We start from the raw sequence: 27,823 nt of genomic DNA, 5'->3' as shown, positions 1-27,823 counted from the left end.
ACTTTCTTTTGGTTTCTGTTTGTATGCTTTTTATTTTGTATGATGATACCCCTTACTTCGAATGGTTTGGTGATTTGCACGGGGAAGAGAGGAGGGATGTATGCAATGGCAGTATGGTGGGATCGGTGATATCTTCTCGTGTCCTTCGGCAAAGCTGTGTGCTTCTCCTTCTCGATGCGAGAAGCACAGCGAATAACTGGTGGAAAATTGAGAAAGAGCATTCTTCTTTGAGCCTGAGACGAAAAAAGTGACTTACTATTTAGGATTCTCTCCCGGACTTCGATTTCGCCAGAATCTGTTGACTTGTCCCTCGGTTTCAATTGATTAGGGCTGTCTAATTGTTGAAGTCGGTTTTCGATCTTATTTGATTGAGAGCTAGTTTCAATGTGGATAAGCCTCGACAATCTCAAACCCTGGATGACCTTGTTTTCACCATCTGTTCAAATCGATCCGATGCCTCAACGTCTAATGCTTTCTCGGGTCCACCTCGACGAGCACCTAGTTCATGCAGTTCTTTGGTCCCTACATGGGACGCTGTTAGTGATTCCAATGAAACCCCCCGATGATCATGGATTCGCGCCCAACGTGGATCTATGTTTGTTGGCATTTATCTTTCTTGCTTTTCCCTTTGCCCTATCCTTCCGATGCCTTCCTTCTCACCCAGAGAGCGCTACATGCGACTTCTGGGAGAGGACTGGAGCATCAGGAGCTACCGGGCTTGGGACTGCGGGTCGAACTTGCCTTTCCGCTATCGGAAGGTTGGCCCTCCACGTGTTGCCGAGTCCCTTCCAAGGTTCCTGCCTGCAAATCTTCGTCTAACCCAGATCTATGGAAATACATATAGGAGATACGAGAAAACATTGGGAGACGCCGTAAGGGCTGTATCTCGATGCATTCATGAAGTTCTGTTTCTGATTCTATGCAAGCTGCTTTTCCACATCTGACGGTGGTGTCAGCATAGGATCCTCCCTGTTAGCCGTATCAGATATAGAGAGAGATGGCTTCCGTCCTGTTCTCTCCTCAGCCTCGATCCTGTGCACAGCAGCAATATGCTCCTCAGATAACAAATTCACAAAGTCTGGTGACGGACTGGCCCAGACATAATCAACCCATTCTGTACCTAATATACTCCGAATTTCTCGTGCCAGCTGCAAGATATGAACTCCGCGTGCATGCGACCAGGCACGGTCCGTGATAAGGTCCTCCTGGGGCGTGAGGATATTCGACGCCGTGGGAACATCTAGGCTAGGAGTCGACGGTCCAGCTGATTTCAACTTAGTATCGAAATACGAAGCGTCGTCATCCTCATTCCAATTCTCCAGTCCATCAACGATACTGTGCCACACGCGCAAAGTCTCCTCCAGCTCAGCGATATTACTAACGCCCATAACGCTGACACCAAGCCTCCTCCCCGTGCCCATACTGGCCGCAGACAAGAACCCAGGATCAGAGTCTGCAGCACGAGCAAGCGGCGCACCGAGACCGCCAGCCCGCGCACCAACACGCAGCCACGCCTCCAGCGCATACCGAATCGCAACAACCTCAAGCTTCTCCCCATGCCGCGAAGCACAGTCCGAAGCACTACGAATAGCACTCCGGAGGGCATTAGGAGCGGGATGGAAATCTCCCATCGAGCCAATAGGCACGCCGTCCCGACGAAGCAATCCCATACCGAGCGGGGATGCGTTCGGAACAACATCAACGCCAGCAGCAAGCAGCCTAGGCAAGGCATGCGAGTGCAGCCGCGTATTCTGCAAAGTGAAGTTTGCATACGACATAACGATATCGAGCGGCTCGCCCGTCTCACGGAGAACCGTCTCCGCCAGCTCGCTGAGCGTGTCGACCGGGTAGCCGGAGATACCGACGTAACGTAGCACGCCCTCTTCATCGCGGAGACGGCGCAGCTCCCGCACCGCTGTGACCACTTCCGCAGCCGTCACGAATTCCACGTCGTGGCAGTACACTACGTCCAGGTAGTCTGTGTGTAGTCGTTGCAGGCTGCGTCGCACGCTGTGTCTGATCCATGGTGGCGAGTAGTCGAAGGATGAGCCGGCTACGCGCCCGACTTTTGTGAGGAGGTGGTATGTCTCCCGTGGGAAGTTGGTTTGCACGGTTTCTGTTGCGAGCGCGCGGCCGAGGAGTTCTTCTGCGGGGCCGTAGTAGGGGGATGTGTCGAAGGCGCGCACGCCGCGTAACAGTGCGCGCTGGACGAGTTCTGTTGTTGGGAGGGCGTAAGGGTCGGCGTTATATTGGGAGTTGAAGGTTGCTGTGCCCATAATCAGCGGCGGCAGTGTCGCGGACAGTGGGGTGGAGGGGCGCATGGTGTGTGGTTTGGAAGGTCAATGTTGTCAATGCTGAAGAGTTGGCTATGGATGTTTGGATATTGGACATTGGTTAATTGGTAAAGTAAAGTCTTGTCAAAGCGTAAGTGCAGTGCCTATATTTTCTCCAAAAAAAAAAGAACTCCCCGTGGGCTCCGCTCCGGATGGCGCCATGGAGGGGGATTGCCTACCCCCCAGATCGGGACATGTGGCAACAATCCGATCGGCTCTGTGTTACAACTTCTCATTTGTGGGTTTTAGTTGAGATGCGTGGTTCAAATGACCCCTTGATATAAGTAGATACAGAGACAACGTGAAGATGTTCCTGTGTTCCTCTCAAGGCGGCGGTGGCAAAAAGGAAAACCAGTCGAGTGCAGATTCCGACAACTACACGATGTACGTACGAAGAATGCACAGTAAATGAGTCTAGATCGGACATTACACAAGTTAATGCAAGTATATAGCTATTGTACATGAATCCTTTCCGAGTGAGAGTGGAGAAGGGGGTCAACGGAACGCGGCGCATCACAGATGATATACACAGACCGAAAGGTCAATGAGAAGGTCGGAGATGGATACTTCCACTTCCGACCGGAGATGATGCCCGAGAAGGGGATTCGGGGGCCATCTTAAAATATCAGAGAGAAAGACCCCAATCTAGAAAACCAAGGCGTCTTTCTCCAACAACCCAAACGCCATGCTATGCCAAAACAAGAAAGACGAGCAGATCGAAAACAAAGAAGCCGGTGGGAGTCGGAGGCTTCTGTCGCAGGAAAGCGTAGATGTGCTCGTAGGGAAACCGGAGGCCTGGTGAGCCGGAGAACCGCACTGATTTTGTCGTGTTCATTTATCCTTGTAAACCTTGGGGTTCCAGCCTTCCTTCAATTCCTTGTCGTGCGCGGCTTTGCGCTCGACCTCGCGGAACTCCATTTCCAACCGCTCGCGTGCACGCAGAATCTTGCTTTGCAGGTAGAAGCTGCCGCCCTTTTCGGGGTTGTTCGTGTCGAACAGTTTCTTGAATCGGGTCATGACATGTTCGAGGTCATGTTCGCCGGACGCCGGGGGCTTGACGTTCAGGATTTTGCAGGCTTCATCTATTGTTACGCTCGAGGTGGAAGTGGATTTGCCGGCTGCCTTTTGCTGGCCAGCGTATTTGCCGGATGCCTGGGCTTGCTTGTAGGCTTCGGCGAAGGCGCGGCCGAAGACCCGGGCTCCGGTCACGACGACTTGAGAGACGATGCGATGAGCCTAGGAGATTATTAGTTTTAATTTGGGGAATGGGAAGAATGAGGAGATCAATGGACATACCATTGAGAAAGTGCCGTAGAGGAGGCGATCACGATGTTATAGGTTGAAGGAAGAAAGAAGAGAAGGGGAAAATTTCGGCTACGGGTTTTAGCGTCGGGACCTGTCCAGGCACGGGCATGAGTATAGAGAACAATAGTATAACAGTATGGATAGATCATTTTTTAATTTGGGATTTAAGATAAACTATGAATTATGAAGTATTTCTTATTACTATCATCTATACATCCATTCTAAAAAAAAATAATAAAAGAACGAATATCAAAGACCCTTCACACGATATACCGAGAGTCACATGTCCATAACTCCGATCTCCCCGCAGATCCTCTTGGACCGAACATGAACGATCGTATAAATCCTCACTTACCCCAGACGATGAGTTCATTGTCCCTCTATGACCTGTCCATAATTGGATGGCAGCTTTAGGTATGATATTTGATGATACTTCTCCTTACACCCGATCACTGATGGAAAAAAACAGAGAACCTTCCGTGGATAGACTCCATGGCACCCTCATCGAACGCACAGGATCATGGCCAGTCGGATTCCCAACCACCGACGGTCGCAGCCTTCTCCCCGTCAACGATTACCGGCTCGGCCCTGACCTCACGCCAACGCTCCAGTGTCATCGTGCATCGCAAATCACCTCTCCTAGTGGCCACACCACCGGCTATCACTCGAGCCCTAGCCTACTCGCACCCATTCCTACTTCCTCTAAATAAATTTGCAGGTCTCCTAACATGGACTTCTGGAGACCCGTGGCAGAGCTTTCTGCTAGTGGCTACCTTTTGGACTATTGTGCTATATAGCGATGCCATCGTTCTTTGGGCAGGACCGATCCTGGTCGTGGTGGCGTTGATCCTCGGCATGTATGGACGTCGTTACTCGCCTCTGTCATCAACTACATCAACAGGCGAAAAGCACAAGACCAAAGTTGCCCCAGATAGCTCACTGCGTCATCAAAAGAGTCTTGACGAAATTGTTGAAACCCTTCGCATCTTCACAACTAGATGCAATATCCTCCTCGAGCCTCTACTCGACCTCACCGACTTCCTATCCACCCAGCGCACTCCCACATCGGCGACTACCAAACCTGCGCTGACGGCTCTGTTCATCCGTATCCTCTTGGTCACTCCTGTCTGGATCGGTCTGACTCTACCTCCATTCTACATACTTACCACACGCCGCGTGGTCATGGCTGTCGGCACTATCGCTTTGACCTACCATTCCCGACCCGCCAGGGTCTCGCGTGTCATTCTGTGGCGGTCTCGAGCCGTGCGTCGGCTCTGTGCCGCGGCCACGGGCCTCTCCGTCGCCGATACCCCGAGCAATCCACAAAAGGCCCCAGCCCAAGCACAGGGCCAAAAGCAAGGCTTAAATATCTCAACTCGGCGGCGCGGAAACAACGCAGGTGTGCGGTTCACGTTTGTTGTCTATGAGAATCAGCGCCGTTGGCTAGGTATCGGGTGGACTTACTCGTTGTTCCCGGCAGAACGTGATGCCTGGACAGATGAGCATATGAATGCAGTGAATCCCAAAGATTCTTTCGAGTTACCAGAAGTTCAAACAGGAGATGCCAAATGGCGCTGGGTGGAGGGAAGTGAGTGGCGCATCGAAGGAGCGGACAACTTCAACGGAAAATCAGACTCGAAGGGATCAACCGGCGAAGGATGGATCTACTATGATAACAAGGTTGGAGCTTTCTCTCTATAAGCTTCGTTGTATTATCTTCTAACAGACCTCTAGTGGAATGACGGTCGCCGTGGTCAAGACGGATGGGATCGCTATACCCGTCGACGCAAATGGTACCGTGACGCTGAATTAGCGGACCTCTCACCTCAAGGTACCCAGAATTCCTCCGAAGAAACCATTTCCGGGCTCACGCAGGCTCTGGAAAAGGGGAAAGAACAACAGAACGACGATGACGATGCACAAAGCATCGCGCCATCCACCTCCTCCAAATCCAATCGTCGGCGCTGGTTTAGCGGTACCAAGGACAAAGAGCAGACCTCCCCTGGCGGGCCGCCCGCTGACAGTGGGCGTGCCACGGGCTCAAATACATCTATCGTAGCCGATAGAGCAGACGCTTCGCGGCCCATCAGTATCAAAAATTACCGCAAATCATCTCATGCCCGCGAAGGAAGTGTGGCAACTAGTGACAGCGCCAGTTTGCGTGAAAAGGAGATGGCGAACTCGCAGGATCATCTCGACCGGTGGTCAACTCGAGCTGCGGGTGGGACAGAAAGGGCGGAAAGGGAATGGGGGCTCAGCGATGAGGTGAACATGGGGCTGAGTTGATCGTGCGTTCTATATTCATGTATGCAATCATCCCTTCTTGAATTCCGCGACTTACTACCTAAAGCACGCGTTTATATATCCTTATTGTTGTAGTGTAAAACGAGGACCCATCAGCCTAAATACGAGCATCCACTATTTTGGTATAATTAATGTAAGATATGTATATTTTGTCTAATATTAATAAAAATTAGCGACTCAAAAGTCAGATGAAACAGAAGTACAGAAATGTGTCCTGGGCCTGTTGCAAATTCGCAAGCCAAGGGCGCAAACCCATCTTCATATCGCATAACGAAATTCCGGATTCTCCCGGTCTGTCAGGTCCAAAAATTCGTGATTCTCTTGAACGACGTACGCATCACCCAATGCCTCCTTCTGCTGGTCACGTCGGCGATTCTCCCGTTGCGAGATCCACCAGATAAGGCAGAGATCTAGCGTGACGATGAAATACAAGATGCAGATAGAGATCTTGGCCGGCAAATACCCCGGGGCATCTTTGGCCTGGAAGGTCTGTGGCGAAATGATGTTACCGACAGTGTAAGCAATCGTCTGGATACAGGACACGGTGATCTTCTTGGTTGAGCCAGCCACATTGGTACTGGTGAGCCCAAGAATTGTCGTCCACCCGAGTGGAATACCTCCGGTGAGGTAGTATCCAATAAGGGCCGGCACCTTGTCCGTTGTCGCCATTAAAATTGCTCCCACAACTGCCAGGATATGGCCCATGATGCACCAGAACAATCGTCGCTGTGTCTTCATTGCGAGATAGGTCAGGCCAATCAGCGCCACCACCTCATAAGCACCCATGGGCGTCACAAGAAGAAGACTTTCCTTTTTCGTGTAGCCCATTCCCGTTACCATGATGTTTCCAAAACTCGTGGCAGTGGAGTTTGGCACATTTGCCGCCAGGACCCAGAAGGCATAGAGCCAGGTGTGCGGGTCGGTAAGGGCTTCGTAAACCTGGGCTTTTTTAAAGACATTGCTTCCGATGCCCTGTCCGTTACCCCGAAGACGTTCCGCGTGCATGGCCTTTTCTTCCGGTGACAAAAATCCCGCCGTTAGAGGGGAATCAGGCAGGAGGAAGAAGAAGAGGACGCCGGTCACCACGGTCAGCAGGCCCAGGATCAGGAAAATCACCTGCCAACCTCGCAGAGAGGCGCTAGGATCCCCGCCGATGTGAGTTGCTACGCCGTATGCGACGTAGCCGCCGAACATCTGCGCGAATCCACACATGGAGAACCACAGACCGACGCGGAAAGCCTGTTCATCCTTCCGGTACCACTGCGAGGTGAAGACTACCCAAGCAGGCACGATAGAAGCTTCTGCGGCGCCCAGAAGTGTGCGACAGACCATCAGGGAGGCGAATGACTTGCATGTGGCCATGCAGGCCAAGATGGTGCCCCAGATAGTCACGTTGACGGCGACGTATTTTGCCAGGGGAAATGATTGCATCACGCGCATTGTGGGGAAGGCGAATGCCAGCTGGCCGAAAAAGAAGATACTCGACACCCAGTTGAATTGGTTGCCCTGGAGGTTCGCTGACTCGCGCATCCCCGTGACGCTGGCATAGCTGATGGCGATCTTGTCGAGATACTGTAGGAAGTATACGATGCAGATCAATGGCATGATATACAAATCGATCTTGCGCAACAGTCGTCTAGATGCTGCGGGATCGAGAATGCTCGGCGAACCAGCTTCCAGTAACTGCAGTGCTCCATCGCCTGTCGTAGACTGAACATTGGGGGTTTTTTTCTCGAGTTCGGCCGAGACGCTCTCTACTGGTGATGATGTTGGAGCGGTCATCTTGACGGGAGTAGCGAGATATCCTCGAGTTCAAAATCCACAGAAGAGACATCCGTCGCTTAAGTATGTTGTAAGAGGCTGTGGAATTGGGGCCATTAATATCGATAGCCTAGCACGCCATCGCCCTCCAAGCTGTCACAATAGATCTCACCAGTCGCGATTTGCTGGGTCATAGTCATTTTCTGGGCCAGAGTGGGTACCTCGCAAGCGAGGACATTTATCTAGACCATGAGCTTGATTGGCGTCAACGCCAGCAATATAGCCTAGCGGGGGAAAAAAAAGTTGAGTCACAATCGATAACATTTCTCTAGCCTCCTACTCCATACGGAGTACCATTTACCATATACGGAATTGTATAGAGCTCCGGGTTCCGTCCCGAGGGCTGTCCTCTCTCTGATTGTCTCCACCAAGATCCAGGGTTACCCACGTGTGGAGGCCGGATATTCCCGGGTATTCCCGGACCCCAAATTGTAAAGATAAGGTATCTTTTGTATGGCAATTCTATACAAAAGGTACATAAACATAAACATAGTATGGTTTCTCAACACCCAACCTTGAAACCATGTAGTTTGAGGCTCCAATGAAACATTGAAGTCTATGTAGTTTAATTGAACTACTCTAAGATGAATACTAGCTATATGATATAGAAGTGTGAAGAGCACTTTAAGAAACACCGCCTACATGTAGTATATATATCTTTTAGTTATAATTCATACCAATCGGATATCCATGTCATTTCATTCAAACATAAACCTCTCTATCCCTCATTCAATAAATATATATACAATAAAATTGCAACCCAAACTTGCCGTGGGCTACCTAAGCAAGAATCAATTCCCACCCCAGCTCCTCGACAATATCTAACCAATGCACATTTGTCTGGCGACCCATCCCAGCAAACCGAGCATCAAAATTAGCATCCTGTCTCGCCCACAAGATCCCCAATAACTCCTTTGCACGCCTAACATTCCCAATCCCAAAGTTATCCTGTAGCTTGCCCAGCGAGCGAAGCACGACCTCTCTATCCGCTGCATCATCACTCTCACACCCACATATAAAGAGCGGGAACGTGAGCGCCGAGTACTCGCAGTGGTCACCCAGCGGGAAAGTTTCAATGCGGCCAAGACAGCGGTAGACGGCGACATTTTTCGGCGTGGAGATGAGAGGAACCCAGTCTTGTGCTGAGAGAGATGGGTTCTCCTCTAGCTGGGTGTTGACAATGGTACCAGGGCTGGTGGTGGGAGAGTTATCTGGGGTTCTGCTAATACGCTCCATGATTGAGTGGAGGTACACAGATCCTGCGTCGCGGAAACATTCAGCTACGAGTTGAAGCCGAGTTAGGGTTGCTGGTGATGTCCCTTGGGGAATTATGTAGGGGGTTGAAGTGTGAGACCAGGTGAGGAGAGATTCATTTCTAGGATGGCGTGTTAGTGCGGATGTTCGAGAAGATTATCTTTTGTAACCAGAGAGAGAGACAAACATCGATGCAATGCTGAGTCGAAGAGCCAGCATATCAGCTTGAAGGGAAGGCAGCTCTGCGATGCGTGCACATAATTTGAGGATTTCCTCGGTATATCCAATATATATATCCAATTTTGGGATACCGATATCACTGTCGACAGAAAGATCTGTGAAAGTGATACAATTGCGGTTGCTGATCCGGGCCATGTGATAGGCATACACGAATCTAGATGTTGATATATTATGTTAGCGTTCGGTAATGTACGTTGCGGGTTGGCACACATACAGTCCACGCAGAAACTCGGCTGCATCTCGATCCATTGACGCAAATCCACCGCGTGAAACGATTAGACGTTGCAATGCATTGAGATGAACAACCCACTGCTTGACGCTACCACGCACGATCTCGTATTTGCATAGTAGACCGACTGCCAGCATGGCATCGTCAGGGAACGCCTCCGCAGAACACTTGTCCAGTGCTGTGCGGAGCCCGTTGAGCGTTCCACTATAGTATTTGACTGCAGCCGTATGTGCCCCAAAGCCGTGGGAGCGATTTGCTAGATGAAGAGCAGAGACGGCACATACGGCCTTCATCAGCAGAGGTGATGACATTGCCCTGGGAATCAACATCGACCGAAGAGGATTATCATGGCTCTCTAGATTTGCTAGCAGTCGAGATCCCTGCTCCATGTGATATTGGAGGTAGTGAGTCTCATGTGTTGAGAGATGACTGATATATCCTTGAGGCTGTGGAATCACCGCAACAGAGCTATGCAAATCAATATCTGCACCAGGACTGTATTCCTCTACATCCTGGACCGGACTGGTAGCTGCCTTAAATGATATATATTCCCGAGGAGGAGATGGAACAGACCAGCCCGGGGAAGTCCCCGGACCGGAGGATAAACGAGTCTCGAGCCATGTATCCGAGGACGGGGACGGCGCAGGCGAAGGGAATTGAGACGGCGAGGACGCACTGAGCCGTCGGCGCTTTGAAGTTTCCGTCTGCGAGAATACCTGCGCCGATGGACTTAGTGGCTCTACCCACATAGACCCATAGCCCTCGCATGTCCGGCCTTGCTTGAGACAATTATTGCAACTGATCAAATTAGTTGCAATAATTCAAGGTCAAATCCTAGCACGCACCTTGGTTTGGTCTTATCACAGGCCTTCCGCCTTTTTTTGCAGGTTATGCATCCTGAGCGAGTCCATGCCGTGCCTGATTGCCGTGCCCTACCCTTCTTCGGGGCGGAAGTGGGTTGGCTGGGTGTGGAAGACGACTGCGCTGAGCCATTCAGAGGAAAGACATTCATAGTGTCAAGGAGCGCCTGGGTGGTACGGAGATGCTCTAACAGGTACTAGTGACGGCATGCTTATCGCAAATATTGGACAAATTCAGACAAGCATGCGCTGCTGCGGGCAGTAACCCGCTCGATTTCTCGGAGAGTTATCGATAGCAAAGTCCACTAAGCCTAATTAGGACAATTTCACGCTGACCCCACACTCACGTGCCATGCCAATTGTGGATTAAAGGTCATGTGACTTCGCACTTTAAATTATCTCCTCACATGCTATCTCGACAGAGAACAAGGTATAGTAGCTTAGATCATTGGGATAAATTTGAAAGAGTATTTTGAGTAGGTTGAGCGGAGTTCTTTCGCTATAAGTTTTGCCTTGTATATCCATGTTCAATGCATGTTGCTCTAATCTTCCAGAGCCAAGACTCTTCTCCAACTGCCCTGGTTTCTTTCCCAATCAGGCAAGTCCAGCCAGACCTTATGTAACCCGATAAGATCCCCAGGCCCCCCATTACGACGAGATATTTAAGTGCAAGCATTGCGTCTAATTTTCTCATGTGAACCTTTTTTGCCTTTTTCACTTGTCTTTTCTCACTTCTCCGTGGCCTCGTATGACATTCCCTCTCTAATACATCTCACAGCCCCCTCATATCTTTACCTCGGAAGTGTACCCCAACGTCGCCAAAATGGTGACCAACCACGGCCCGCACCCATTCGACCCAATCACACCGGAGGAGATCAAGCTCGCCGTACGTATCCTCGAGGCGACCTTCCCGGGCGTCTCTCTGCGCTACAAGCGCATTGATGTCAATGAGCCTATCAAGAAGGATGTTATCGCATACATCGAAGCGGAGCGTCTACGGCGCCCGCTGCCCCCACCTCCGGCCCGTCTCCTCTATGTGCTCTTCCACCGCCTGGACACTGGCGCATTTTACAAGGCTATCCTCAATGCCGACAAGCGCACCATTGTCTATGCCAAGGAGCTTCCCAAGGAGGTTCAGGTAAGCAGAGCCCTCTCCCCGAAGTAAGCAATGGGGTTAACCAGAAGTTCTGCTTTATAGGGCCCCATTGATATCGACGAAATTGCCGGAATCGAAGAGATGTGCATGAAGCACCCCGCCGTACTGGCTGAGATCGAGAAATTGCAACTGCCCGCGGGCGTTACTGTCTGCAATGACCCTTGGATGTATGGCACAGACAGTGAACACGAGGACCGACGGCTCTTCCAATGCTTCATGTACATGGTCGAAGTGGATCACCCCCAGAACAATCACTACTCTCTGCCTTGCAAATTCTCACCAGTTTTTGACGGTTTCACTCATGAGTTGATCCGTATGGACTACCTGCCCGGCGGTGCTGATTTCGAAACTACCTCTACCCAGCCTTGGAAGCCTGTCAAGACAGTCCAGTACGCCCACGACCTCTTGGATGAGCCACTTCGCACGGATCTCAAGCCCTATATCGTACAACAGCCCGAGGGTCCTTCTTTTTCAGTGGATGGCAACTCCGTCTACTGGCAGAAGTGGCGCTTCAGGGTCGGTTTCAACGCTCGCGAAGGATTGATTATATACAATGTTACATATGACAACAGAAACCTCTTCTATCGTTTGGCTGTTTCTGAGATGACTGTCCCCTATGGAGGTAAGTGGGATTGGAGCCCCTTATCACCCCTAACTCTCAGCGGATCTAACTGACATGAATCTAGATCCCCGAGCCCCCTACCACCGTAAGCAGGCGTTTGATGTCGGCGACACTGGTTTTGGTATGAATGCCAATCAGTTGGCTCTTGGATGTGACTGTCTTGGCCATATCAAGTATTTTGATGGTTACCGCAACGACTCTAAAGGCAACCCACTACAGCTGAAGAACGTGATTTGCATGCACGAGCAAGATAACGGTTTACAGCACAAACACACGAACTATCGGTCCGGTGCTGCTACCGTTGTGCGCAACCGCCAGTTGGTCCTACAGATGATCTGCACTGTGGCCAACTATGAGTACATCTTCAACTACATCTTTGATCAAGCCGCCAATGTCGAATTGGAAGTCCGGGCCACCGGCATTCTGTCTACCGTCCCATTCGACAACGAGAACGGCCAAACCGTCCCTTGGGGTACCAACGTCGGCCCTGGTGTCATGGCTCCCTTCCACCAGCACATGTTCTCCCTACGGATTGACCCTGCTATTGATGGATTTAAGAACACTATCTACTACGAGGACAGCGTTCCTATGCCAGAAGACGAGAAGAATCCCTACCTTGTGGGCTACACCTCGGAGTCTACGGTGATGCACACGGCAGGCACAGCGAACACCAGCGTGGATCGCCACCGCGTCTTCAAGATCCGCAACGACAATATTACCAACCCAATCACTTACAAGCCTGTTGCATACAAGCTTATGGCAGCTCCCAGCCAAATGCTTTTGGTCAGCAAGAATGCCCACGGCTTCCGCCGTGCTGAGTTTGCCACCAAGCCAATCTGGGTCACCAAGTACCAGGACGATGAATTGTACGCTGCAGGCGAGTTCACCAATCAAAGCCGCCGCGCCGAGGGCGTGGAGACTTGGGTGCAGCGTAAGGACAACACAGAGAACGAAGACGTCGTCCTTTGGCACAGTAAGCATTCCTCCCCCCGACTTGATCTGTACTGTATAACTAACAAACCCCTGCAGCATTCGGTCTTACCCACAATCCCCGCATTGAGGACTTCCCCGTCATGCCGATGGAGCGCATCAGCGTCATGCTGAAGCCCGATGGCTTCTTCAACAAGAACCCGGCTCTTGACGTCCCGCAATCCTCCCAGTTGTTCAACAAATCTTCACTCCACCCCGAGGAGCAGCCTGCTGCCTGTTGTGCCGGAGCTTCGTCTGCTGGCTCCAAGGCCAAGCTGTACAAGCGCATTGACTAGTTCGCTTTCTTTTGAGCCCGTAGATACCCCATACTCCCGTCCCACGGTTCAAGCACATATTCTTGGTTTCCGAGGGTGTGTTTTGTCAATATGAATCGGCTTGGTGACTTTTGCTTTTTTTGCCCCCTTCATTTTCGCCCTTTTCGGTGGGGCTTAACGATATTTCATGATTTAGCATCTCAATAAAACACAAGTTTTGATCAATGGTTTCCTACATGTAATGCAATAGATATTTATTGCAAGAATAGGGAAATACTAATAGGGTTGTAGTTATGTCCATGGTTGGATTACTGATTTGTATTGACAAGGGAGAAATAGTTAATAATACGCAGAAAAAAATGGAGAAGCAGATAACCTCATGTGAAAGAGATAATGGAACGCCGAGTTGAAACAAACCCGAAATGAAAATGGAAAAGAGAATAGATGAAGAGCAGAAGGCAAAGAAAAAGAGGAAGAAATCCCAACGTAGATCCAACAAAAACAGTTCGCCAATATCATTCCTTCATATGACCAGTATGCTGAGAGTCCAGCAGCGTTACCGACGGCCCGAATCAGAGCTGTGAGGAGCATGGCTCTCAAACAAATCCTCAAGATATGCGCTAGGAGCACGACCCTGCGGCGCCTGGTTCAGGTTCAAAGAACTCGTCGAGGCACCCACATGAGAGTGGCGCTGATTATGGGAATCATGGTAGACACCAGCAGGAGGCAGGGAAGGCGACGAGAGGCCAGCAGTAGGCGAATATGGAAGCTCTCCACTTGGCGCGGGGTTGGAGCTACCGGCAGCAGCGTAGTATCCAGCAGGCAGGTATGTTGAGGCACGATTTCCCGTACTTCCTGTAGCGTGCAGATTGTGATGCGATCCAGTAGGACCGCCAGCGGTAGGCGAAAAGAAAAGACCGCTGCTGGCGCTCGGGACCCGGTTGGGCTTGTAGCTTGCGCGAGTGGCGGCGCCGAGTTTGTCCAGGGATACCTCGACCGCCGGGGCGGCGGAGTAGGGGGTTGATCGCTTCTTTCTGCTGCCACGTAGGAGGCGCTTGGATTCCGAGGCGTGGATTACGGCGGCGCGCCGCACTGAGCGGTTTACGGACCATGCGACCATTGCGCGCCATGCGAGCAGAGTTAGGCCGATCAGCCCTAGCGCGGCGCCGACGGCGATGAACACTGTGCCTTCGGGAGCATTGCTCTCTTGCATATATGGGGCGTTCGCTGTTGGTGGTATCGTCACAACAGCGCCGGCGGTTGTAGTAGAGGAGGAGGATGTTGACGAGTCCGTTGTCGTGGAGACGGATGATGTTGTTGTAGTGCTGTCGGACGTCGTGGAGGAGGAGGAAGAGGAGGATGTGGTGGTTGTATCCATGGTCGTGCTTGTAGAAGAAGAGGATGTGGTGCTGGTAGTAGAGCTTGACGTCGATTTGGAAGTGGTTGAAGATGTCGTTGTCTCACTCACGCTAGAGGTGCTTTGAGTGGTGGAGCGATCATCGGTGGTCTTAGCGGCACCGGTATCCGTTGTTGTATCGTCCGCCGGTACGGCAGACACTTGAGCAGCGATGGCAATGACCAGAAACAGTAGCAGGAGGAATGACGGCTTGGCTTTCCCAAGCCCTTGCGGTAGAACTCGCATGGCGGCGTAAACAATCTATCAGCTGCTTCTCCACAATGTGCGGGTCACTTGGAGTAGGCGCCGATCCCAACGACAGCGAGGAACAAAGAAGATTATCGATCCTTGTCAGCTCATCAATGAAGTCTGGGTATGTAGCAAGGCTAAGATCGCGGCTGATTTCAGAAATAACTGCGATTCGTCTCTCGTGAAAGATTGGCGGATGCTGAGCTCAGGCTGCAGGTGATCCACAATGTAATTTTCATATGCTGTGAGGCGTTAGGAATCTCTCGTAAACGAATGACTATTATTCAAGTGAGGCCAACGAGTGAGCGAAGATGACCACAAGACACCTGGGCAAGGCCTTCTTAACCGAAAAGACGCCAACGCTAAAGGAGAGGGGTGCCTTAGGCAAGACCGAGACTGTCACCTGACAGCTTCCAAAAAAAGATACAGGCACTTGCCCAGGTGCGCATTTACGTTGACAAATCTAACATTCGGAAAACTGGGAGAATATGTAATATCATACATGGGAATACGAGATAATTGTCCCTGAACCCCCGACAAAAAAAGAAAATCAATTGCAGCAATGGAGGTGTATTTCAAAAACATGATCCAACAAAGCGCTACAAATCACTGCGCTTTCTTTTGCACAGCAGCCGAGGTGTCCTTCTCAAATGCGGCATAGGGAATCTCGAGGCTGCTGAGAGCACCGATGCCAATATACAAAATCGCGAGGAACAGAAAGGTAGCCATGAGTCCCATGAAAATGCCTGGAAAAGGGTGAGTATAGTCCATAGAGAGAAGGTGGGATTGGTAGATACATACCTGGAGTAAAGTATTGATACTGTTCAAAAAGAGAGTTGGAATTGTTTGATGAGCTCGAGGCACTGCCATGCGCGGAGAAGTCCCGCTTTAGCTCCATGTGGAGGGAGTCTTGGTACGAATCCCCAGCGGTTTCGTAGATAACGGAATCCGTCTCGGGGAACTCTCTCGGCGAGGTGATGTAGAGAATAGTATACTTGGATGAGGAAGGAAGTCGATCAATGACATCGGCAAGGAAACCATCTAGCAGAGTTAGTAACAATGAAGGGCATAGGTGGACTGCATACGTACCAAATTCAGAAAGCTGCTGTGCGCGGTCCGAGTCCAGCGAGAGCATGGGGAATTCGACATCAATAATCCGGGGACCCTGCTCAAAGTATGATGGGTACGATCCGGCTTCACGTTGTTAGTTCTGACGTTCTTCGCGGGTTTGCGAAGGCCATCGTTGGCCACCAAAGCAACTTACAGGAAGCGTCGACGGCGGTAGTCTGGGCCTTGCACTTCGTCTCCAAAAGGCTTTTGATCTCCTTAGGTTCTACCAAGCCAGCGACCTCGTTGATGCTCATCTTGGACCGGATGGAGCTGTCTTTCCCGAGCATCTTCGCACCCAAGCGGGGTGCCGACTTTCGCGTCGAGAAGTCGGAACTGTGCACACCAGGCTGGTAGACGACAACATAGTAATCCGACGGACAGGTACTGAGAGAAGAGGAAAGGTTTTCGAAAAGCGAAGCTCCTGTCTGGATGTAGGCGGAGTTCGTCAGGACCCTAAAGGAGGAGCGGTTAGTTAACTGCAGCGGGAGAGGTTCAATCAAGCATACTCAGAAGTTGAGGCGAGGAAGAATGGTGAAGTATCTCTGAAAGCATTTACGGCAGCAGCCCCAAGGGCCAATAGCCCGAACCTGCTGAGATGCATTGTGTTTGTCGTGGGGATGGGGTCAGGTTGGCGATGATGTTGCCAACGGGAGGTGTCCGACTTGGCCTCGGAGGCGGTCGAGAGCCCCGACCCGCCTGAGCTTTCCATATCAACTTTTTTTTTTGCTTTTGACGCAGTTTCAACACAACCTACGATATACAAAGGTCTACTTGTTATTTGATTCAAGTATACCTAACATTGAGATTCTCATTCACCATGGGGCCCAAGGATTTAAAAAGGGATTCGAAAAAGCGCAAAATTGTTGCTGGGCCTAAAGTTGAAGAGGTCAATTTCGACGACGAGTCCCGCCATGAATACTTGACTGGCTTTCACAAACGCAAGGTGCAACGAGCCAAGCATGCGCAAGACAATGCCGTCAAGAGATACAAAGAGGAGAAGAGAGACGCAAGAAAGAAGGTTCGACAGGCTTTAATTTGTGCCCAAAGACATCCACTAATTTTTCTAGATTCGAGAGGATCGCAAAAAGACTTCGAACAGGCAATGGCGGAGCATAAAGCAGTACTCAAGCGTATGAAGGAGGATGCTGGAGATCTTGGCGGAATGGAGGGCGAGAAAGAGGAGGAAGATTGGGAGGGTATTGAAGAGCCTCCAGCAGTCGACTACGAAGCCGAATACGTCGACGAGGACAAATACACAACAGTCACGGTTGAAGAAATGGATGCATCCCGTGAGGGTCTGCTCAAGGCTGCCAAGGGGGAGGACTCAGAGAATGAAGAAGAGAAAAAATACCCGGTTGAGTCGAAAGAGGATGACACAAAAGCCAAGAAGAGAAAGCCCCGGAGTGCAGCCTCAGAAGCAGCCAGGAAAAAGAAGAGGAACTTCCGCTACGAGACCAAGGTTGAGCGCAAACAAACACAGTTAAAACAGCGGGCTGTGAAAGCGAAGAGAGCAAAGGCGCGAAAGGGAGCAGAGGAATGAGGAAACCACATCTTCAAAGAGATACGACATCACTGTGCATATACTCGGCTTCAAGCAATTATTGGTTAGTCAATTTTACGGATCACAGGAGTTTCACGTTATGGAAAATGCAATGATGCAGGAAATGGTAGACACCGTAGTGCACGTTGCATGATAAAAAGTTATTGCTATCAAAAGCGCTGTATCTGGCCCATAAAGTTGGGACCAGCGTAACACAAACAGTCACAGCATGAAAAAGCAGTCGACAAACCAGAGAATGAAGCTTGTATCCAACCAAATGTTTCCCGATATCCTGCACCTAGCACCGGTTTGGGCCAGCTTAGATGTCGGCCATCTGGGATGCAAGGTCGTCCAGCTCCTTCTTCACAGTGCTGTGTTCCTTGATCGCATCCTCATATCTTTGCTCCAGCTTGGCGTGTTGGTCCTCGAGTGCCTGCACCTTCCGCTCGTAGTGACCAGCCTTGATGTCGGTTTGGCGGAGCCTGAGTGCCCAAAATGTTAGTACCTAACTGTTAACGAACCGGTAGTTGATCGTACTTCTCGTTTGTTTCCCGCAGAGTCTTGTCGTTCTCCTCGGCCTCCTCCTCAAGGAGCTGCACCCGTCGCTGAAGGGCCTCGTTCTGAGTGTCGTGCTGGAGGCTCTGGCCGGCAGCCTCCTTAGCCTCCTTGAGGGCGGTCTCTGCCTTCTCAACCTCTTCCTCTAGAAGCTGGTTACGGTGGTTGAGCGATGTGATCTCTTGTTCCTTGGACAAATTCTCCTGTTCCAATGTCTTGACCTTGGCCTTGAGCTCATCGACGAGCTCGTGGGCCTCATCAGCCTCGGCGCGGAGGGCGACCATGCGCTAAAATAAATACCAACGCGTTAGCAAAATTTCCAGTGGGGAAATGATGGAATATCGGGGGTGGTATGCATATATGCATATGACGAGGGGCTGTGTGATTTTGGGAGGCAGTCAAGCTACCCCGCCGGCAGGGGTCTTGGTGACTTACCTCTCTGATCTTGTCCATTTTGAAGGTATTGAAAAGGGAGTAAAGAAGATAATATGTATGGTTGAAAGGAAGAGTAGTTAGGCTTTCGCTCAGCGAGAAACCGGGCGAGTGTTGGATGGGGTGGTGGAAGATGATATGGGGAGAGTTTTGGGAGAGAAGGGGAGGAATAATGGTTGACGAGTGAACAAGTAGACAGTACCAGCAGAACAAGCACCAGCTCCACTACAGGGGAAGTACCGTATACTTACTGTGTACCAACTGCGTAACCGTCGTATGGTTTGGTACACATCCGCTCTTGCTCCACGCCAATCACCGCCCAAGGATCGCCGCGTCTCCACGGGCAACCACTCGACAACACCTGCATCTAGAACTCGTTCTGGCTCTTTATCACCCTCAACCTGATAACGACGCGACTATAATCTTTTTGATACGGTGCATGAGAATTATCAGTCTCAGTTCGCCACTATGTTGGCTCTTCGCGACCAGGAAAACCTGGTAAACACCCACCAGACTGCCGCGGCAGCTAAGCCCTTGAACCAAAGCAAGCAGCTAGCACCCAAGACCCCCGGCAAGCCACGAAATGACGAGAACAACCCGTTGGCATTTGGAAATCGCACGGTGAAGGGCAATGGGAATCGCCAGGAGAATGGAAAACCGGGCAACAACGCGTTCATGACTCCGATGGGTACGCGCGCTTCGCGAAAATTAGAGATTTGGAGATGACCGTTGGAGAATGACTGACTGTTTTCTTTGCTTATAGTGAAGGACCGCGCTCCTCTGGGCATGAAAACGACCAATCTCAAAGCCAACAACCTCCAGACGCCTGCGCCCTTTGGAGGAACCACCAAGCAACCGAAGACAAACCGCAGACTGTCGACTGCCCAGAAGATCAGAAAAGCTGCTCCAGTGACACAGCAAGCTCAGACCAAAGTCCACATTGACGCCGCTGTGGATGATGTACCGGATATTGAATACATGCCGCCGAAGCCTAGAGGTACGCTAAGCTCGACTAAAGCTGCAAACCCCAAAGCATATTTCTGACGAACTACAGATCTTCCGGACCTTCCAGACGATGTGACATATGATACTACATTCCCCCAATTCCGACCGAAGAATCGAGCTCTGGGTTTGGAGAGTGTTTACGGAAAGCAACAAGTTGGCAGTGATGGACTCACAGCAAAACAGCGCAAGTTCAAGGAGGATTCGGCGGCGTGTGACAGGATGGTGGATGATATGATTATGAAACAACTCGAGGACATTGGTTTTGAGAGCTCCAGTGAGAGCGAGTCCGTAAAGGCACTTCAGCCAAATGCGATCCCATCAAAAAGACCTACAACCACACGACACACTCGCAGTGTGTCGACGCTTCGAGCCCGTGACGCTGTCGCTGCGCTTGGCGGATCCCAGCCGACTGCTGCACCTCGAGTGGCTTCAACCCCCAAACCACGGGTGGCGTCGTTGGCATCGTCACTGGTTATGCCCAAGAGGCACGCCAGGGTCCCGTCTAACCCTTCTTCCATGCGCAACACTGCTGCTGCAGTCAACTCTCGGACGACCGTTGGCTATTCTAAGGGACGCAGTGTGTCGTCCACCCTACGGGAGAAGCAATCCCAAACGCAGAGGCCCTCCAGCTCTCAAGTCCTGTCTCCCGAAACTTATATGCAGCTGTATGGACCCCCTCCGCTGGACTCGGAAATGTGGACTCGTTGCAAAGCTGCTGGATGCTTCGATTCCCCGGACGAGATCACCCAGGAACCGGAAGAACCACTGCCCACGTTTGACGAAGATGATGAGGCCCAGAGCTTCCAGCTCACTCTGTAGGGGTCCATTACGAAAGATACTCAGCATCGAAAGGGGATTACAATTTTACTTCACTATGATTATTGATTTGGCATATGGAGATCGGCATTGGCTCATAGGAATTGGCGGGAAGCCGAAGGATCCTGGCGTTATGGAATAGTGTTAATGTACTTGTAACTGGATAGCTTGCCGTTCAACCGCGGATCATACTGTTTCAGGCGTTCTCCACTCTCATGATGATCCTTTGCCAAGCCACAGAGAGGCGAGGCCACACATGCATGTCCGTTAGGGACCACGTAGACAGTACCGGATTCTAGGAAAGTGTGATTCCTCGGCATTCGCTGCTAATGACTGGGTGTTGGGTCATGCAGAGGGCTGTTCAAAAGAATTTTGTGGATAAGAAAGACCCGCTAGCCTCTAGCTACATAATTAAATCCCTGCAATAATAGTTTACATCGTACGTCAGTGGGAAAATAGAACCCAATGGACACGGGAGTCGAGTAAACTCTGTGTACCTGGCGGGTACCAGGTTCTCAGCTAGCCCGCCCATGGAACGGCCGGTACCAATCACGTACTTCCAGGTACCTTAGTCTAGCTCACACCGCCCCGGAATTGCCCATATCTTCTTATTTACTCTCTGGCCTCTCCTTTTCCCTTTCCATTCCTCTCAATTGACGCTTCGCCATGACGACCATTCATCCGGACTCCACCGAGGAGTTCGAATACATCGAGACTCCGGCTGCCCCCGAGCAGACCAAGCCTGCCTTCGATTGCGGTGTCCCGACTACCCTGGTAAGTGCACAGGAGCTACCCGTGGGGGGTGTTTGATGATTCCAGGACCTAATTTGCTTCTTTTCCTATTCAGTACCCGGCTATTAAGAATGCTCCAGTCCCTGCCGACTCACCCGGCAGCGACAGCTTCTCCAATGGCTTGATGATCGCTTTGGAGATCATTGTGCCCTGGTATTTGGCTCGCCAGGTTGGTGGAGGTTTCTACACCACCATCTTCTTTGCTCTCTTCACCTCCGTTCCCATCCTGGTGGCATTCTGGGCTGTCTCTTCTTCTGTTTCTCCTCGCAAGACCGAGAAGGCCAAGTATTGTGGCCGCCCTGTCGAGCACTACCTGCAGTTCCACAGCGAGCACGATCGTGCTACCTACCGCGGCAAGAGCAAGATCCCCATGGCGGTCTTCTACGAGATGTACTTCAATGGTGAAGTTGACTTCAAGGGCGATGCTCTGGAGTGCCTCGAGTACCGTCACGACTGGGCCAACTTCAAGTTCACCACTAGTCTCTTCAAGCACTTCCTGTTTGGCTTCATCCCCGAGATGCTGATGCACACTCGTTCTCAGGGTAAGCAAATCTTCATGCAGGTCCGGTGGCAATTCTAACACCATTTCTAGACGAGGAGCAGGTCCGTGATCACTACGACCGAGGTGACGATTTCTACGCTTGGTTCCTTGGCCCACGCATGATCTACACCTCCGGTGTTATCAGTGATATCAACAAGGAGGAGACCCTCGAGGAGCTCCAGGACAATAAGCTGGCCATTGTTTGTGAAAAGATTGGTGTTAAGCCTGGTGACAAGGTCCTCGATCTCGGCTGCGGTTGGGGAACCCTCGCTAAGTACGCCTCTGTCCACTACGGCGCTCACGTTACCGGTATCACTCTTGGCCGTAACCAAACCGCTTGGGGTAACAACGGTCTTCGCAAGGCTGGTATCGAGGAGGACCAGAGCCGCATTCTGTGCAGTGACTACCGCGACTCTCCCCGTGTTGACGGTGGATACCAACACATCACTTGTCTGGAGATGGCTGAGCACGTCGGTGTCCGCCACCTCTCTTCTTTCTTGTCTCAGGTTTATGACATGCTCGACGACAACGGTACTTTCTTCCTGCAGATCGCTGGTCTCCGCAAGTCCTGGCAATACGAGGACCTGATTTGGGGTCTTTTCATGAACAAATACGTCTTCCCCGGTGCTGACGCCAGTACTCCTCTCGGTTTCGTTGTGGACCGTCTTGAGGGCGCTGGCTTTGAGGTCAAGGCTGTTGACACCATTGGTGTGCACTACTCTGCTACCCTCTGGCGTTGGTACCGGAACTGGATGGGCAACCGCGACAAGGTCGAGGCCAAGTACGGAAAGCGCTGGTTCCGCGTAAGTTTCTCCCCACGATTCTCTCACTGAGTCTTTGGTCTCTCTGGGATCGATTCGCTTTCTTACTAACCACTACTTCTTTTTAGATCTGGGAGTACTTCCTTGCTTCCTCTACTATCACTTCCCGCCAGGGTGGTGCCACCTGCTGGCAGCTCACCCTTGTTAAGAACATCAACTCCACCCACCGTGTTGAGGGCATCGCCGGTCAGCACGGTCTTTCTGGAGCTCGCCAGCAGGCTATCGACCGCGCTGGCTCCCTTCCCAAGGCCCACATCATCAAGAAGGACCTTTGAAGGATTGATGTACAATCCTAGCCCTCATATGCTTCTCGAGGGGTTCATATCACCCCCCCTGGGACTAGTATGATGTTATATGAACGGGCGCGGCAACATGTGGATGATGTTCTACTGTGAACTATTCAAACGTATAACAAGCGTGTATGACATGAGTGACATGAGGTGAGGTGAAGTGAGGTGAAGCTGAATTGCATGAGTGGCCGTGGAAGAAAAAGCAAGGAGATGGCAGCGGAAGAGAAGCATGGATAGGTCAAAGGCCTATTGGCTGGTCCGCCTGGATATTTATCCCGATATTTATCTGTGGTTGTGTTTCTATATCTTATGTCTCATCTTGTCTAGGGAGGATATTTGCACGAAGTCAACGAGTCTGTCTTTGTCATGTTAGTTTTTAAAAGTCAATGGACTATTTTCTTTAGACCAAAGCTCGTAGTTTATCCCTCCGCTCCGAATCAGTAAGATTATAAGTTCCACTGGGCCCATTTCACACATGCCCAGGTGTCCCGTTATGAGTTAGTAATAAGGCCATGAAGCCTGGGAAGCTTGCAAGACAATGCAGCAGAATTTCTAATGCTTCAACTTTCTGCTGACACCAAACTCTAATTGGCATCGTCTAACAAAGTCTGGATATGTGTCTATAAGCCGGATTCAAGTCTTCAATCATTAGGTTCGCCAATAACCAAAACCCCAAGGCTATAAGTACAAGCCACTAACACCAATTAGATTTCTCGACAGTTAAACGCCGAGAAGAAAGGAAAAGAAATCAAAGACCAGGATTGCGATCCAATAGGATAAATGGTATATGTAAAGAGGGAAACAAAGGTAGGGTAGATGCAGACGTCAGACCAGGTTGACCCTAGGTAAGTATTGGTACAGTGAAGAGTAAACAGAAATCCAGAGAAAAAAGAAATTCATGCTTGCCGCAAGCCAAGAGATCAAGTCGAAGGAGTCTAAGAAATCATTGTGCATGAGGTTACACACACATATAGCTGAATTGAACCCCCAAAAGAAAACAATAGGCGTACAAGGGCGTGTGATGATAATGATATGATTCCACACACGCCAGAAAAACAAAAAAAAAACAAGAGACAAGCTCAGTCCTCGTCTATCGCTGCTCTAGTATTGGATTGGGTAGGGATATTTGGAGTTTGGTTAGGGGCAAAATATGCCTGAAGACTCAACCGTTGTGTTGGGTTGAGAGGGAGGGTTTTTCTGTATCACATCCACGTTCCAAATCGCTTGAAGTTATGATCAAAGACGAAAGGCGTGGGGAAATTTAGTCCGCGTCGAATTTGTGGTTGTATTCGCCGAGAAGGACGTCATCTGGGCCTGGGCCATGGGTGTTTCGAACTAGGGCACAAAAGCGTGAGTGGAATTGTCCGAAAAACCAGGATAGCGGTGCATGGGTTACACGGTTGGGATCAGGGGGAGTGCGGTTGCACAGGGGGAAAACATACTCCATTCAGCTTCAGTCCGGAAGAATACCCACATCCAACGTCGTACAACTTCGAGGAACATGAGCAGCCAGAATCCGCTTTCGGTTTCCGGGATCCAGCCGAGGCCTGGGACAATGCGCCATAGCCATGAGAAACGAAGGAGCAGATCCGCGATAATGACGTAGTGGTATATCTTGTCGGATCCGAAGTAGCGATGCCGGCGGAGTCCGTATGGATGGGTGCTGTCGCGACGTTCTGAGGAGAAGAGAGTCATATCCCAATCCTTGACAACATCCCACCAGAAAGAGTAGGCAGAGTTGATAAAAGAGACGATAAATCTGTGGTGTGTTAGAGAAAGGCATAGAGACAACAGATGAGGAATCCAATCTTACAGAAGGCGCATCATGCTAACCTCGCTATATCCACGTAGCTCCAAGGGATTGTAGTTGCGCATTTTGGAGGCTATCCAAATGACAGGAAACGCGGTTGCATACTTGAGAGCGTTGGCCAAGTGCTGGTTTACCTTGTGCGTCTCTCTCCGGGTGACTGTCCGCCGCGCACGAACATATTCAGTCAAACACTGACGAAGACGAATCAAACTGGGAACAGCGAGGATGATCGGAACGACGATTTCACTTCCACAGGCTCGGTTGGGCTTGGAAGTAGCGGCGATGCCATCGGTGAAGAACATGCAGAAGCTGATATACAGGTCTCCGATCACGCGAGCATAGCTAGTTAGGGCATCTGCCAGCAGAATGTCGCCAAACTTGCCATCCTTCGACTCGGCCAGACCACCAATACTGATCCGCTTCAGGGTAAGGAGAAATCGGATTCGACCGGAACGGGAGGCGCGGTTGAAGGGCCAGATCAGAATAAGGAGGAGGATAATGAACACCGACTGCGGGATCCAGTCCAGTCGCTCCACCAATTCAGGGGACCGGCGGGTGGCCAGCCAAAAGACGACGAACCACAGGGCAAGTGGGATGGTGAAACATGTGGCCAGGCGGTAGACGGCGGTGTGATGTGGGCGTTGCGAGGAGGGTGTGTGGGCAGGATATTTGATGAGCGCCGGAACGTCCTGGAAGTATGGGACTCTGATTAGCCGTGGAGAATACGATGGGTAGCCCTAGAGGTGAGGGGTGCCACTTACGATGTTGGCTTTTGCCAGATATTGAAGGTTGATACCCCATCCCCAAAAACCTAGCCCCTTGTGTTAGCACACGCCTGATCAGGACTCAAACCCATCGGACAGGAATGTCACCTACCAGCGACCAAGAGGGCAGCTATACGTAGCGGCAATGGGAAGATCAGCCCAAAGGCATCCAATTGAGCATGTTGGTCAACCGCCATTATTCCATTGATCAGGGGAGGGAAGGGGGAGACCACAGGAATAAAAAGGGCTAAAGTAACAACAAGGACCCTTATGATATGGAACCAAAAAAAGAATGACTAGGGGTGAGTCGACGTCGTTGAAAGTCCGGAAGTTGAGACTTTTCCCAGTTTGAAGCCGGGGTGGAGAGGAGAATACGCGCCCGGACTAGTCAGAGTCCGCGGATGGTCTGGAACCCCACAGCGTCAAATTGGGTATAATTAGAAATTAGAGAAATTAGAGAAATTAGAGAAATTAGATGCACATCTCAGGAGAAACACTGAAGATTAAAGGGAATTACGACGTAACTACATATGTAGTTACGTCCAAGAATAACAACGTATCCATGCCATCATAATATAGTTCTTATATTCTTTGTTGAAGAACATTGAACACCCCTGGATTTCTGCAGAGAAAGGGGTACCAAATCAGGTACATCTAGCCACTACAAGCCTCCCGCATTCATCTGCGACAGGCCCAGGTACCTCGAAAGTACCAGTGGGCCCAATGACGCTTGCGTCGTATCGTAATTTGAGGATGTAGATTACATGGTATTGAAACTTTTAAAATTATGTAAGGTGCCCAGGTGGCAATCTAGCTGGTGGGCACGTGACAGTGATCTACTGTAGAACGGACAACCTTGGAAGTCACCTGATGTGATTCTATACCGAGGCATCGCACCCGAGGACGACTCCGGGGAAATTGTTATCTCCACCAGCTACGAAAGCCGGGGAATTGAACCTGTGACTCGTCTTGGGGATGCAATAAGTTAACAAATACCATCCACAGTCACACCCAATCTTAATATCCCTATCAACACCTTACAATCTGTCATGGCGGACGACGACTCCCATCTCTCTCTATCAACCCCGAACACAGCCCTCGGCTCATCTACCTCACACTTCTACCCTTTCGCAACCTCACCGGACATCATCCGCTCGCATGAGAAGGATGCATTCCTTACAGGCAGCCTAATTCAACAATCCCAAGGGATCGTCCGGGCTCTCCGCGGCGCCCGATACGCCCACACCCACTCCGACGCCATCAAGCACCTCACAGAACTCCTCTACTTCTCCCTAACAACTGCCATCGGCAACCGCACCCTAGGCGAAGAATACTGCGACCTCGTACAACTAGAAGATGACACACTTCAATTACCGTCAATCGGCCGTCGCGTGGGATACATCCTTAGCAGCATCCTAGTACCGTGGACACTGCAGCGGCTACTGCCTGCACTGCGACAGAGAATCCGCAACAAGCTCGAACGCAACATCGCACGCCAGCAGTTGCGAGCGGCGCAGCAGGCTGGCCTGCTCAACAAGCCCCAGTTCTCAACTACCCCGACTAAACGGCCGTTGTTTACGAAACTGCGCATCCAGCAGTATATCCTTGAACACCTGGACTCCATTACATCCCTGTCGCCCATTTATGCGCTGAGCATTGCGACCTTCTATTTCACGGGCTCGTACTACCATCTCTCCAAGCGACTCTGGAGCCTGCGTTACGTTTTCACAAAGAAGATCGACGACAACGAGCAGCGCATCGGTTATGAGGTTCTGGGTGTGTTGCTTGTTCTCCAGATCACCGTGCAGGGATTCCTACACGCCCGCAAACTCGGCGCGAGCATGAATGAAGACGAGAGCCTGTCTGCGGACGCTAGTCAGTCTGCCTCGCAGGGTGGGATTGTTCTCGCTTCCATTCAGAACCCGTCTACTATTCCTCTTCTTCCTGCGTCTGTGCCTCTGTATGATCTCGAGGAGGATCCTGGCGCTGTCTCGTGGATCCCCGAGGGTCAGCAGCGGAAGTGCACCCTGTGTCTGGAAATGTTCAAGGATCCTAGTGTTACTACCTGTGGACATGTCTTTTGCTGGATTTGTGTTCGGGACTGGGTTCGTGAAAAGCCTGAGTGCCCGCTCTGCCGACAGGAGGTCTTACTGTCTAAGGTGCTTCCTCTAAGAGGGTAGTTATGTGGTTAATTGAGGTAATAAGTTCTAGGCTAGTGCTTTCATGATCTTCATGGATCATCGCCGAAGAGATTGGCGCGGCCGATACATGTGTATACACTTATTTTGGATAAATATATACCCCCTGTTTCTATTTCATTCGAGTATGGTTTCC

At 50.9% G+C, this 27,823-nt stretch overlaps 14 protein-coding genes across 14 annotated transcripts; 6 read left to right on the top strand and 8 right to left on the bottom strand.

Moving 5' to 3' along the window:
• Nucleotides 1-917: 917 nt before the first annotated feature.
• N7471_005858 (D-arabinose 1-dehydrogenase (NAD(P)(+)) ARA2) lies at nt 918-2,321 on the bottom strand (the record flags this gene model as incomplete). The annotated part of the gene is made up of 1 exon (XM_057278577.1): nt 918-2,321. The coding sequence occupies one exon, from the start codon at nt 2,319-2,321 to the stop codon at nt 918-920; it is 1,404 nt and encodes a 467-aa protein (XP_057138187.1).
• Nucleotides 2,322-3,164: 843 nt separating this feature from the next.
• N7471_005857 (import motor complex subunit PAM16) lies at nt 3,165-3,632 on the bottom strand (the record flags this gene model as incomplete). Its single annotated transcript, XM_057278576.1, has 2 exons — nt 3,165-3,569; nt 3,630-3,632. 2 exons carry the CDS (start codon nt 3,630-3,632, stop codon nt 3,165-3,167), a joined length of 408 nt encoding a protein of 135 aa, XP_057138186.1.
• A 370-nt stretch (nt 3,633-4,002) lies between these two features.
• Nucleotides 4,003-6,036, top strand: N7471_005856 (PEX28-32 family peroxisomal membrane protein). Its single transcript, XM_057278575.1, has 3 exons — nt 4,003-4,052; nt 4,108-5,318; nt 5,373-6,036. The coding sequence occupies exons 1-3, from the start codon at nt 4,040-4,042 to the stop codon at nt 5,922-5,924; spliced, it is 1,776 nt and encodes a 591-aa protein (XP_057138185.1). The 5' UTR covers nt 4,003-4,039; the 3' UTR covers nt 5,925-6,036.
• A 164-nt stretch (nt 6,037-6,200) lies between these two features.
• On the bottom strand, nt 6,201-7,724 carry N7471_005855 (Major facilitator superfamily domain general substrate transporter; the record flags this gene model as incomplete). The annotated part of the gene is made up of 1 exon (XM_057278574.1): nt 6,201-7,724. The coding sequence occupies one exon, from the start codon at nt 7,722-7,724 to the stop codon at nt 6,201-6,203; it is 1,524 nt and encodes a 507-aa protein (XP_057138184.1).
• Nucleotides 7,725-8,543: 819 nt separating this feature from the next.
• On the bottom strand, nt 8,544-10,498 carry N7471_005854 (Zn(II)2Cys6 transcription factor; the record flags this gene model as incomplete). Its single annotated transcript, XM_057278573.1, has 4 exons — nt 8,544-9,138; nt 9,205-9,411; nt 9,472-10,284; nt 10,332-10,498. The coding sequence occupies 4 exons, from the start codon at nt 10,496-10,498 to the stop codon at nt 8,544-8,546; spliced, it is 1,782 nt and encodes a 593-aa protein (XP_057138183.1).
• A 671-nt stretch (nt 10,499-11,169) lies between these two features.
• On the top strand, nt 11,170-13,389 carry N7471_005853 (uncharacterized protein; the record flags this gene model as incomplete). The annotated part of the gene is made up of 4 exons (XM_057278572.1): nt 11,170-11,484; nt 11,545-12,124; nt 12,189-13,097; nt 13,154-13,389. The coding sequence occupies 4 exons, from the start codon at nt 11,170-11,172 to the stop codon at nt 13,387-13,389; spliced, it is 2,040 nt and encodes a 679-aa protein (XP_057138182.1).
• A 535-nt stretch (nt 13,390-13,924) lies between these two features.
• N7471_005852 (uncharacterized protein) lies at nt 13,925-15,010 on the bottom strand (the record flags this gene model as incomplete). Its single annotated transcript, XM_057278571.1, has 1 exon — nt 13,925-15,010. The coding sequence occupies one exon, from the start codon at nt 15,008-15,010 to the stop codon at nt 13,925-13,927; it is 1,086 nt and encodes a 361-aa protein (XP_057138181.1).
• Nucleotides 15,011-15,619: 609 nt separating this feature from the next.
• N7471_005851 (Ac45/VOA1 transmembrane domain-containing protein) lies at nt 15,620-16,724 on the bottom strand (the record flags this gene model as incomplete). The annotated part of the gene is made up of 5 exons (XM_057278570.1): nt 15,620-15,759; nt 15,815-16,054; nt 16,103-16,207; nt 16,278-16,576; nt 16,630-16,724. 5 exons carry the CDS (start codon nt 16,722-16,724, stop codon nt 15,620-15,622), a joined length of 879 nt encoding a protein of 292 aa, XP_057138180.1.
• Nucleotides 16,725-16,940: 216 nt separating this feature from the next.
• Nucleotides 16,941-17,663, top strand: N7471_005850 (rRNA-processing protein RRP17; the record flags this gene model as incomplete). The annotated part of the gene is made up of 1 exon (XM_057278569.1): nt 16,941-17,663. One exon carries the CDS (start codon nt 16,941-16,943, stop codon nt 17,661-17,663), a length of 723 nt encoding a protein of 240 aa, XP_057138179.1.
• A 319-nt stretch (nt 17,664-17,982) lies between these two features.
• Nucleotides 17,983-18,671, bottom strand: N7471_005849 (tropomyosin; the record flags this gene model as incomplete). Its single annotated transcript, XM_057278568.1, has 3 exons — nt 17,983-18,145; nt 18,201-18,505; nt 18,654-18,671. The coding sequence occupies 3 exons, from the start codon at nt 18,669-18,671 to the stop codon at nt 17,983-17,985; spliced, it is 486 nt and encodes a 161-aa protein (XP_057138178.1).
• A 345-nt stretch (nt 18,672-19,016) lies between these two features.
• On the top strand, nt 19,017-20,805 carry N7471_005848 (uncharacterized protein). Its single transcript, XM_057278567.1, has 3 exons — nt 19,017-19,338; nt 19,414-19,647; nt 19,705-20,805. The coding sequence occupies exons 1-3, from the start codon at nt 19,119-19,121 to the stop codon at nt 20,472-20,474; spliced, it is 1,224 nt and encodes a 407-aa protein (XP_057138177.1). The 5' UTR covers nt 19,017-19,118; the 3' UTR covers nt 20,475-20,805.
• A 332-nt stretch (nt 20,806-21,137) lies between these two features.
• N7471_005847 (putative cyclopropane-fatty-acyl-phospholipid synthase) lies at nt 21,138-22,900 on the top strand (the record flags this gene model as incomplete). The annotated part of the gene is made up of 4 exons (XM_057278566.1): nt 21,138-21,245; nt 21,319-21,805; nt 21,856-22,607; nt 22,694-22,900. The coding sequence occupies 4 exons, from the start codon at nt 21,138-21,140 to the stop codon at nt 22,898-22,900; spliced, it is 1,554 nt and encodes a 517-aa protein (XP_057138176.1).
• A 642-nt stretch (nt 22,901-23,542) lies between these two features.
• On the bottom strand, nt 23,543-25,825 carry N7471_005846 (EXS domain-containing protein). The gene is made up of 5 exons (XM_057278565.1): nt 25,602-25,825; nt 25,487-25,536; nt 24,729-25,414; nt 24,358-24,674; nt 23,543-24,250 (listed from the first exon to the last, which is right to left on the bottom strand). Exons 1-5 carry the CDS (start codon nt 25,684-25,686, stop codon nt 24,177-24,179), a joined length of 1,212 nt encoding a protein of 403 aa, XP_057138175.1. The 5' UTR covers nt 25,687-25,825; the 3' UTR covers nt 23,543-24,176.
• Nucleotides 25,826-26,538: 713 nt separating this feature from the next.
• pex10 (ubiquitin-protein ligase peroxin 10) lies at nt 26,539-27,669 on the top strand (the record flags this gene model as incomplete). Its single annotated transcript, XM_057278564.1, has 1 exon — nt 26,539-27,669. One exon carries the CDS (start codon nt 26,539-26,541, stop codon nt 27,667-27,669), a length of 1,131 nt encoding a protein of 376 aa, XP_057138174.1.
• Nucleotides 27,670-27,823: the final 154 nt, after the last annotated feature.

Source organism: Penicillium samsonianum (genome assembly GCF_028829775.1).
Source record: "Penicillium samsonianum strain IBT 33392 chromosome Unknown utg000003l_segment0_segment0, whole genome shotgun sequence".
Lineage (NCBI taxonomy): Eukaryota > Fungi > Ascomycota > Eurotiomycetes > Eurotiales > Aspergillaceae > Penicillium > Penicillium samsonianum.
Note: the sequence above shows the minus strand (reverse complement) of the source record. Positions and strands in the feature narration are given on the sequence as shown.